The sequence below is a fragment of the Aphanomyces astaci genome (assembly GCF_000520075.1).
Source record: "Aphanomyces astaci strain APO3 unplaced genomic scaffold supercont1.1, whole genome shotgun sequence".
NCBI lineage: Eukaryota > Oomycota > Saprolegniomycetes > Saprolegniales > Verrucalvaceae > Aphanomyces > Aphanomyces astaci.
Window position 1 is genome coordinate 1835955 of NW_009798264.1, and position 11240 is coordinate 1847194.

Sequence of the window (11240 nt, forward strand, 5' to 3'; positions counted from 1 at the left end):
CGATATACTGTACTAGAGGAGGCCCAAAACGCCATATTACAAAATGGTGCTCTTACCTGCATTTTGAAAATGGTAGTTTTGGTTATCCCATTTTACCAGAAAATGACATAATACTTTTGAAATATTACCAGACTAACCCTTACACGCCTAACGGAAGGATTTTGCGAAGTTTGGGAAGTTTGCAAGGTTTTTTCGTGGCAGGTCAGATATACATGGCCTTTGACATGGTGGCCATTTTCACAGAGCTGTAGTACAGGTGCGGGATGTCTTCTTGCGTGATGGATAGAATGCGTCGGATTTGCTCGAGGTTGCTGAATTGTAACGGTCGAGTCGCCTTGGAAGGAGTGAGATCGAGAAATGCTTGCAACCACATCGCCTACTGAATCAGAGATCGGTAGCATAGTAGGGAAAGTGGCGGCGAGGTTGCGAAATATTTCCCTTTCCAGGGCCTTAAAGGTGTAATATTTCGCCATAGGTAGGAATCCTCAACGCCCCCCATTGGTCAATCTGAAAAATCTTATTTCCGATTGGTTAAAAAATACTTTTCTTTAAATGGCCAAGTCGATATTAGCCAATCAACTGTCTCGGCTGTGTTTTCATGCAACCCTCCATAAGGGGGAAATTGTTTTTTTCGGCCCTAACCCATACCGGCATGAGGGAAAGTAGGACCCCTATGATCCCTCCATGACGGCCGACGACGGATCTGTGCCACTGATACCTCGTGGTCGCAGTACGCGCAACCACTGCACAGCTGAATGCCAAGGCCTCTTTTTCAATAAATAGTTTTGGGGACACTTATGCCGCAATAAAACTGGTGTCGCGCTTGGCCTTGGTGGAGTGGTCCATGTCCTTTTCGCCCGATGGGAAGGGCAATTCCGAGTACTCGGCGAGATAAGTGTCAAGGTCGTTGATGCCAGTCAAGTTGATAGTCGAGTGATACGTCAATTGAATGTTCTGGCATTTCCTTGCCTAGAATCCGAAACGTTCGTTTTCAAAATCATGATACTTATGTAAACCTACCACTTGCATGACATCGCTCGACACTAAAATCTTGCCGGGTACTCCGTGCGATTCAATTTCATTTGCAGTGAATACATCAGGCCCCCACATGTCGTAGCGCAGTGTGGACGTGCCGATCACACCCGCGATGATCGTCCCGACGTGGATACCGATGCGCATCAAGAGGGGGTCACCGCTGATGGGGTCTTTGATCTTGGCCACTTCTCGGTGCATGTCGTGGGCCATATGGATCAGTCGTTGGATGTGCTCTCGCGTCACCAACGGGTCCTTGGGGATGCGGGAGTTGGCTAAGCGGCTGCCCGTGGTTTTCTCAACGGTCGACCGCTGGGAGCGCTGGGTGTCCCCGGACTGAAAGGCCCTCATCCGGCCGTTGAAGCAGCAGTCGCCCGCGATTTCAGTGGGGATCTCATCCGGCAGCGGCACGTCGTTGTAGGGCAAGCCAGACACGATCACGTATGCATCGCCGATGGTTTGCATTTTGAACACGCCTATGAGCATTAATGGTGAAAATCGGACTCGTTAAAAGAACATGAGGATGTGTAGACCATGTTGGGTGGTGAGTTTGTCGAACGCAATGAACAACGACGCCAAGATTTGGACCACTTGGTCGGTTTCAGCTTTGGCGGCAATGGACGTGAACCCTTTGATGTCGGAAAACAAGATGCCCACCTAAAATTATATATATATAAATATTCAATTTCGTCGAGATACGGTACTTCTTGGAATTGGTCGCACACAGTGTCGCCGTTTTTCAATTGCGCGACCACAGAACTAGGCAACATCTTGTACAGCAACCGATCCGCCTTCTTTGCCTCCTTGCCCGTTCGCGTGTAGAGCAAGTACCGCCGGCGGCAGTAGTACTCGACGTCTCGTCTTGACATGACGTTGGACACGCCCACGCAGTACGACAACATCAACGGGTAGATGCGCAGCTTTTCCCCTTCGGCATTGGTAGGATGTTGATACACCCCCACGAGAACCTGAAAACACCATAGTTGGAGTTACGGTTCATAAACATCATGTCACGGGGATAGATATTGCATTGGTTTAGACCAAATGTATATATATATATCGGTGTAGTACCGCAAAGAGGATCGTAGCACTGACAAGGAACACGACATTGACAAGCACAGTGTGCCTGTGCATGATGGATCCGCCCGTGGAGGCCAAGAACACAACGAACACAACGTCCAGCCCAATGTGCGAGTACGTGTTGCTCTGTTGGTTGTCGATCCACCTGACATCCATTACCATAAGATTGAGATTGTCCTACGAACTCCATCATGGAAGGGTGGGTTGCTTGATGTACCGAACGATGTTGGGCACGACCAGGAGCACCGTCGCGACGAAGTACACGACCACGTACAACGTAAAGTTAGGCGCGCTGAGACTGGCGTGCGTCTTTCGAGGCGACGACATGACCTTCGTTTTCCATCTCCGATGTCGGAGGACCTTCCACCACACCACACACCCGATAAACAGCGCGCGAGCCACGCCAAACGCAATCCTGTGTCGTGTTAACTCGCACTAGTTGCCAGTCGGCGGACGTACTTGACGTGCACGTGGCTGGAGGACTGGCCATCGGTCGCTTGGCCCTGTCGGACGTTGTCACGGACAGTGGCGAAGATCATGTACACGGCAATTGCGAGCATGGTGCGCCTTGCTCTAGTCAGATTATTGTAAGGTCATTCTATTCCCGATAACCAACACAAACTTGAAAGTACCCTTCGTGCCGCTCGGACCACTTGGCCCGGAGGTACGACGCCTCGGTGATAAAGTCGTTGAACGCCAACACGTTCGAGTTGATCTGCGCCGCCACGTATTCTTCTTGCACAGACTGGAGCGACGAGATGGGCTTGACGTTTACCTTGACGGATCGAAAGCACGGCCACGACTGCCAGGTCCACTTGCTCACTGCGAAACTCCCCCACGTCTCCGCTCTACCACCCGTATATCGTGAGTCGCGAAAGGGATGTTTCCACAGTACAAGCTTTTCTGCAGCTCCTGCGTGAGACTGAGGCGGCGGCTGTCGTTGGTTTTCTTTGCCGACTTGGTGCCCAACCGGCCGCGACATGCCCGCTGCGCCAGCGCCGTCATAGGCTTCCCCATTAAATGCGTCGCCAGCGTTCCCTTGCCTTTGGCTTCCACCGTGCGATGCTCAAACTCAAAATCGTGTTCCAGCAGCTCGTACGCCTCCTAACCGCATATGTACAGATATGACATTTTCCACCGCTGCCTTGATCATGTCTCCAACCTGCGAAATTTGAATCCGCCCTGGCAACCCCGTGCTCTGCATCCTTGACGCAGTGTTAACAGTATCCCCAAAGAGCGAAAACTGCTGCTTCTTCATGCCCACGAGCCCACTGATCACGCGCCCACAATGGATGCCTATGCGGAGATTGATCGTGTGGCCGTTGCGCGTCCGGCACTTGCCCATCACCGCCTACACACACCCGTCACCACACCCTTCCTCGTTGGGGACGAACGTACAGCCATGTCACGCGCCGTGGCGGCTACCCGCAGAACCGCCTCTTTGCCCTTGGCGCTGCCGCGCAAGCCAGCACACGCCAAGTAGATCTTCCCCACGGTTTCCATCTTGCGGACACCGTGCTTTGCGCATAGCTTGTCAAACAGCGAATATATGCGATCGAGAAGCACGACCATCTAGACAAGTCCATTGTCATGCACGACAGCACCAGCAGCTGCATGTATCGTCTAGACGGCACCTCGCGGGGATTGTAGCGCTTGGTCAAGGACGCCGAGTCGCCAACGTCGCAAAACAGCAGCGCCACGTCCTTCTCCTCGTCCGACACGAGCGTCGCGCCATTCTCGAGCCGCTTGACAATATGACTTGGCAGCATGTTCTTGAGCATGTCGCGGCTGCGGTGCTCTTCGTATTTCAAAATGCGAAGTTGCACAAACTCGAGTTTCATTGTGATTTGCAACTGGTAGTTGTCGTACGCGGCAAACACGGCCAAGTACGCCTATATACGACACATGATCATACCGATTTATACATTGAATATGGAGATCTATATCTCGAAATTGATCATTTGTGTAAGTACATTCCAGCGGCAGTTTGCCTTTTTCGTTTGTACTCACCATGAAGATCGTAAATACAACGCGCTCGTCCACGGTCGAGTCGCTCGAGGGCTCGACGCTGGTGAGCCCCATCTCGCTGGACAGCATGAAGTAGGCAAAGTTGAACAGCACTAGCCACAGCGCGTACACGAACTTGACGCGCACGACGCTGAATGCGACGATTGAAAACATCGTGACACTGAACTTGCCAGTGTATTTGATGGATTGCGTCAACACGAGGCCGGCCAACGCCAGCGGGATCGCCACCTGCGAAAACCGATTCAATCACGCATTCCATCAATTCCACACATTTGGAATGTCCCTCACCGAGCTGTGGTACGTGGTCAAGAACCGCTCCGTCCGGACGTACAGCAAGTACCCCAACACACAGCAAAACATGAGGATCCGCGACGGGTACATGTCCGTGTCCTGCTCAAACACGTATTCTGCGACAGCGTACGGCGGAATGAACACCAGCAGGATGATCACCAGCACGCGCACGCGAAGCACCTGCCGCTCGGCAAAGCTGCGGTTGTACTCGGCTTCAAGCGGTTCAAAGTCTTCGCCCATGAACTCCATCGTGATAGGGTGGATGGGGGGCATCGACGTGATGATAAACCCCATCTCCTTGTCGTCGGACTGCTGCTGCTGCATCTCGTTGGTCTCCCTCGAGATCTCGCGCTCAAACTTGGCAAGTTGCCAGCACAACTCCTCGTGCTCGGTGAAATGTGTGCTCTTGTGCAGCTGCTTGTGCCAATCGCCAAGGAAGAGAAAGGACGCTGCGGACGACGCGCCGTTGCGCAGTCGCGTCTAATGCACATCGTTGTGATGCAGCATATCGCATTGACACTGTACTTACACTCATGCTCGGGCGGCGCTCGAGGCGGCAATCAATTTCCTCGATGATCACTTGATTCGTGGGGAGGTACATGCGATACAGGTACATGACGATAAAATCGAGCAGAAGCGACGAGAACGAGACGACGACCACCCCCAGCCAAAACGTAATCGAGCTGAACAAGACCCCTCCGAGCCCGAAAAAGTCGCTGAAGGCGCCCATGTGTAGGACGTCATACGCCTACAGCAGAAATATATATATATATACCATAGCAACGAGGATAGGTTCTTACCTCGGAATACGACGCGACAAAGATCGCATACAGCACTGGCCCAGACACAATCGACAAGTAGTGCCACCTCGTCCACCGGTGCATGTGCTGCATGATCATGGCCGCTTTCACGCACACCGTGACAACCAAGATGCCATACACGGCCGTGCCATATACAAACAAGCTCGCGTTGGGGATCGAGTACGTGTCCAATTTGTAGCTACAGACGATCCGTGATTCAAAATATGTATTTGCATAGTTGATTCAATATATATCATAATATAGTTCAAGCTTCATAGATCACGGGCGAAGTGCACGGCCAGTCAGTCACGTACATCAAGAACGTGGACAGGATAAACACGAGGAACGAATGCAACAGAGCATTGCCGACCCAGAGCCTCATTTTTTCAATGTTGAGCTCCTTGTCCAGTTGGTTGCTTCGGTAAATGAACGGAAACCGCAACACCGTCTCGGCACTGATGTCTTCGTCTTTGATTCCTGAGTCAAACATAATACCACATTCCGTGGGTGTTAATATAAATATATTGATGTATAATTTTATTTTTATATTATATAACGAAGAAAAAAAAAGAAAAAAACGTTATTTTATATATATATAAATCATATATATATATACGCACCAAGCACAAGAATCGGAAAGAACGTGTACAAGGCGTTCCAGCCGACCATGAGATACGACTCGTACAGGGTTTGACCAGAATGGCCATTCAAAAACGAGTACGCAAACAGCGTCATGATGAGCGCCATATTTTTGTAAAACGAAAACAGAATCACAATCGATACGCGGCGGTAGTTCCACCGCCCGTGTACGAGAATGAGTCTCGAGAGGAACCGAAACTGCCCGATCGCAAAGTCGGCACTGCGCACCGCTTGCATGCCTACCAACAACGATTCAACTATGTACTACCGTATCTCTCTCTGATACCTTCGTGTCCGTAAATGCCGACGCCAATGTTAGCTTCTTGAATCATGCTCACGTCGTTGCCGCCATCGCCCACGGCCATGGTCATCGGACGATGTTTGCTACCCATGAAATAATACACATTATTCGATACGGCCCAAGTTTGTACTGGCACCTCGACTTGATGAGCGCGACAATTTGCGCCTTTTGGATCGGCGACAGGCGACACGCAATCACCGAGCGACACTGCGTGACGAGCTGTAAGAACATGATCACAGCCAAGTCCGAGTCGAGGTGCTTCAACCGAAGCACGGGAAACTCATCGTCGTCGTCGTTGCTGCGAGGCACTAATTCCATTTTCATCGTCAGCTTAGACCCCAGTATCACGACTTGGTACCTCGAGCAGCATGTTTGGCGGTGGTGCTCGACCTTATGGCGGCGTTCAACTGGAGCGAAAGATGGGACATCGATCGATGCAATGCCGCCAAGCTGGTTGGCACCAGAAGCGACCCGATCTCGGACGTCACTGCGAGGGGAAGAGGGGGGGTCGCGGAGGAAGTCGCGACGGGGCTCAAGGTCCCCTTGGACACCAAATTCTTGGCCATTCGCCCCACGGCGTTGACTTGTCCTCCAAACCAAGTCGCCATCGACGTGGATGAGCGGCGCCGTTGTTCCGCGAGGTTTTCTCTGCACAGTTGCACCAACGAAGGGGACGCCGGCAGCTCGGCCATGGATCCCAGCGTGGACGACAACGCCACCGCCTTCACTTTCCATTGCGGAGGATGCAACGTTGCTAGGGATTGCGAGGTAGCGACACCGCCTTTGGACGGATACGGCACTTTGGGCGCGTCGCCCAAGTTTGGTTTGGTCGTGCGAGGGAGGTCACCAAACGACTTGTTGCTGGCCATGAGCATAGACCTCCAAAATGACAGCACGTTGGACGTCGCGCGGTTGCTATCCCCGGGCGATGCAGACGAACTCTCGACTTCGGACGATCGGTGGTCCAGGGGCTCCACTTGCATGAGTTTCGTGCTCGCCACCTCAGGCGTCGTTTTTTTGGCCAACTGGCGTCGCGACTGCAGCAGCGACGTGAGAGATGCTTCACTTTGTAGGTCACCAGAAGTATTATTTTTTAGGTGACTTCTTGAGTGGGCACCCACTCGACCCATGGACGTGCTGTGGCGTAGCATCCCACCCGACGGCCGTTGGCCCATCCACTCTGTGGACGTCGCCGAAGGGGATCGGTTCTCGAGGCGTTTGCGAGAGTACTCGCCACTCGCGACAGGCGACAATGCCATCGTCGTGTTGGCCGTGGCGGCGTTGCTTAGCATTCTGTCGTGATTGGACGACAAGATGTTGCTCACTCTCGAGACGGACGCCGACGATGGGTCCTCCACAGACAGCAAACTGTCGAGCGCTTCCCCGTTGATCACAAGCGACACGTCCCGAGACGCCACCCCTTGCCGCCACAGCCCTGTCGTCCACAACCATTTATACAACATACGAAAGGGTTCGTACATACCAATCTTCTTGAGCTTTCGCCGCGCGGTGGCAATCTGTTCAAGGCACCCGCGCTTGGACGTTTCGTTGATCACGACGAGGTGCGAATGATCCGAGATCAGTCCGGACGCTGTCCCTACCGACACGGCTGTCTCGTCCTTGTCGCCCGTCAACATCCAAATGTTGATCCTACATGCCTCGTCGCGTAAGAGAAAAATACCAGCATTGTGGAAAACGTCCGTACCCCGCCTCGCTGAGAGCCTCGATGCAGTCGGCAACCCCATCCTGCAGCTGGTCTTCGACCCCCGTGGCGCCCAGGATAGTCAAATTGGTCTCCATGGACCGAGCGCACTCCCTAAGTTTGGTCGCCCGCCGCACCAGCGACGTCTTGGCCTTGCAATACGCCACAAACCACGTCGTAAACTCGACAAACGACACCCGCTTATACCTACGAACGATGATAGTATTATTACTAGTTTGAGAGGATTGGGTTCACGTACCCAAACACAAGCGTGCGCAACCCCAACGATGCAAAGTACTGCACGTGGCGGCTCATGAACTCGGTGCTTTTTTGCATGAGGTAGTTGTTGGTCGCCGACAGCAGCGTACTATCCGCGCCTTTGCAAAACACCCACATGTCTACGACATGAACATCAATATATATATATCATGTAATATCAATAAATAAATATTTCAAAGTACGCCAGTCATACCGTCCTCGTTGGAGATATTTGTCGCCTTCAGCACCCGCACAACAACCGACATGCTCTTGCGCGTACTATCGAACTCGTTCAGGGCGAGGAGTTCGTAGCGTTCTCGGGCCCCAAACACACTACTCAAGTGATATCAGTGTGATCTGTACAGTAGCTACACTAGTTTCACCTGATGTCGAGTATGTTCTCTGTGCGTCCAATGAATTCGCAATTCAACAACTTGGCCGCGCGGAGCAGTGCCGCTTCGTCGGGCGACGACGCTCGAATGTCGCCCGTTGCTGACACAGTTGCTGTATGGCACAGCAACACGCACCGAAAAAACGCTTGCGCCAGCTGCCCCGCCGTCATAAATTTGGTTGACCCGTCCAACACTGTGCTCTGAGAAGTCACATAGTTAGCTCTTCCCAACTAACTACTGCTACATCGACCAACCAATTCAGAGCCAGGAAAGGACAGGGGGTTTGTTCCCAGAGCCTCTAGCGCTGGAAAGTACTCGTGCTGAATGTCGGTCGGGTCGCGTTGATTTGGGGCTGTTCCCGCTTGCTGGAGGGCCACAGTGTGTCCGCGTTGAAAGGACGCCTCGCGTTGCACCGGGTATTGATGATCGGGTAGCGTCTAACCATTGTATTCGTTTGACAATTCAGCAAGTCGGTATTTGTGGGGGTTGGGGGATGGTATGGACATACAGGGGGAGACATTTCAAACACTCGGTTGTTGACGTGGATGTACTTGAGCACCATTTCGTTTCGCGTAATCGTGCCTGCTCATCCAGATTTGTTAGTTGGTTGACCGAACCTGAATGATTGGGATCGGTACTACCTGTTTTGTCGCTGAAGAGGTACTTGATCTGGCCCACGTCTTCGTTCAGGTTGGACGTGCGTGCTTGGACAGATCGGCCTGTGACAGGGTCCACCTGTATGCATTGAAACTCGTTAGAAACCACCGCAGCCAAAAACCTACGTCACTTGGTGAATGCATACCATCGCCTGGTCCGACTCCATGTTCTTGGCTTGATACCATTTCACCATTTCCAAGCAAATGTAGAGCGATATTGGCACCTACAGACACTGAGCATGCAGTGACAAGGGGTCGGTCGATTGACGTACCAAGTTGTTGTACAAGATCAAGTAGGTCAAGAACGAGCTTAGAAACGAGGCTTCGGGGTCGTCGTTGATGTCGGCGACGTGAGCCATATGGGCGATTCGGTTGCCGTGGCGCTGGGTTGTGACGATGCTCATGGCCGTGGACGCGCAGCACACGAGGAATAGCACCGTGAAGATGAGCACGATGCACCGATTCGCAATCGCGTCGAGGCGGGAAAACTTGGACGGCGTCTACGTCACGTGTTGGAAACATGTAGACGGACCACACCATCCACCAACCTTTTTCGAGTTCAGCATGAGTTTGGTCTCGTTTCCAGCGGCGACAACGACCCCCACGATCATACTGGTGTTGGTCAAGGTCATGCCCCGAAGCACAAGGTTGTTGATCGTTAGCGCAATCTCGACGGATTGTTGTTGCGAATGTTGTTCCTAACTCTTTTTAGTTTTTGAAAGCGCGCACCATGGGGTGGGGGGGGCGTTGTACCTTGATCTTCAACGCGCCAGCAAACGTGTACAGGCGCCGATTCGGCTGTTCGCACGTGATTTCGCCCGCGAGCTCCAACGGAAACAGCCCCGCGTCCAGCTCGATGCCTTTGGCGTCTGGACAGCAACGAATCTACGACGACGACTGCATGTTGAGGGGCACACACACACCACGAGCCTCTAGTAATACTAAACAATCACCTTCAAGTCTGTTTCGCCGTCCAGGTTGGCCGTTTCGACATACACTTGTCCGTCGTTGGAGCTCGACGTGAGAAGCACGAGGTCCGCGGGAAACGACTGTGTCTCCATGACGCGAACCAAATCTGCATGCAACGGTTACATGTGGTGTGTGCTGTTGTATCGTACCGCCCACGCGCACGTCTTTCCACAGCATCTCCATCCACGCTTGCGCATCCACGTCAAACACTTCTGCTTTCGATTGATTCACCATGCGATCGGCGTCGTGCCTTGCCTTGTCCTCCACGGCTTCCTTGACCATCGTAGCTACATTCAAACCCATGGTAATGCTGTTATCTATCGAGATTGTTGTCAAGGGACTGCTACGATACCGAACAACACCAATATCAACGGCACGATCGTCGAGTATTTGTTTGTGGGCGAGTACGGTGTGCCAAGCTGCAGCAGTGAAATGACCAAAAAGTAAAAGTTGGCCACGCGGCGGAACTGCTCCAGCAACGTCTTGGGCAAGAACGTGACCAACGTGTACTTGGACGTCCGCACAGCGTTCCCAGCATACTCCTTCCCCAGACCCGTCATGGCCGACGCCGTGGCCGCCGCGTCGTTGATGAACAGCGCGCGTCCGACTGGGGGCTCCGCCAGTATTACAGGAATGGTCGTAGAAGACGCCGTTCGCTTGTGCAAGATACCGCCGGAGGTCGTTTCCGCATGGGCCCTGCCGCTGGTCAGAGGCATCGCGTGTCGATTGGGGAGTAACCGAAACTATTGCCAGATAACCGACGAAACGTTTCAACCGGTATGGTTTCCTGCGCATTATTTATAGGTGGGATCGCTGCTTGACCTCTCCAAGTCCATCAAGTGCTGGTGTATATTTAGCAGCTACGGGTAGACGTTCTCCTATTTTTGAATAAGTCCTCATCGATGCAAACGCTGTGAATCGGTTCCAAACTACTACTTCAAAGTAGTATATTAATACTTGCTGGACCACATACGCCCGGAAAGCACTACGAATGGGATGCAAGTCCAAGTCACAAGTTAAGTATACATAAGAAATATTTTGGGTAAACTATGTAAAGCTGTCGATGAAAATAATTTATTGTGGGCAAGGTTA

At 52.4% G+C, this 11240-nt stretch overlaps 1 protein-coding gene across 1 annotated transcript; it reads right to left on the reverse strand.

Moving 5' to 3' along the window:
* Window positions 1-701: 701 nt before the first annotated feature.
* H257_00650 (hypothetical protein) lies at window positions 702-10873 on the reverse strand. Its single transcript, XM_009823422.1, has 35 exons — window positions 10501-10873; window positions 10298-10435; window positions 10133-10254; window positions 9933-10064; window positions 9728-9877; window positions 9452-9679; window positions 9326-9403; window positions 9165-9258; window positions 8839-9108; window positions 8515-8743; window positions 8346-8464; window positions 8133-8271; window positions 7877-8080; window positions 7655-7821; window positions 6530-7606; window positions 6308-6479; window positions 6157-6254; window positions 5852-6109; window positions 5546-5708; window positions 5232-5430; window positions 4961-5179; window positions 4429-4911; window positions 4123-4368; window positions 3747-4004; window positions 3511-3684; window positions 3275-3463; window positions 2968-3216; window positions 2745-2926; window positions 2572-2685; window positions 2330-2527; window positions 2104-2257; window positions 1737-2000; window positions 1566-1689; window positions 1021-1508; window positions 702-969 (listed from the first exon to the last, which is right to left on the reverse strand). Exons 1-35 carry the CDS (start codon window positions 10862-10864, stop codon window positions 796-798), a joined length of 7917 nt encoding a protein of 2638 aa, XP_009821724.1. The 5' UTR covers window positions 10865-10873; the 3' UTR covers window positions 702-795.
* Between the last annotated feature and the right edge of the window lie 367 nt (window positions 10874-11240).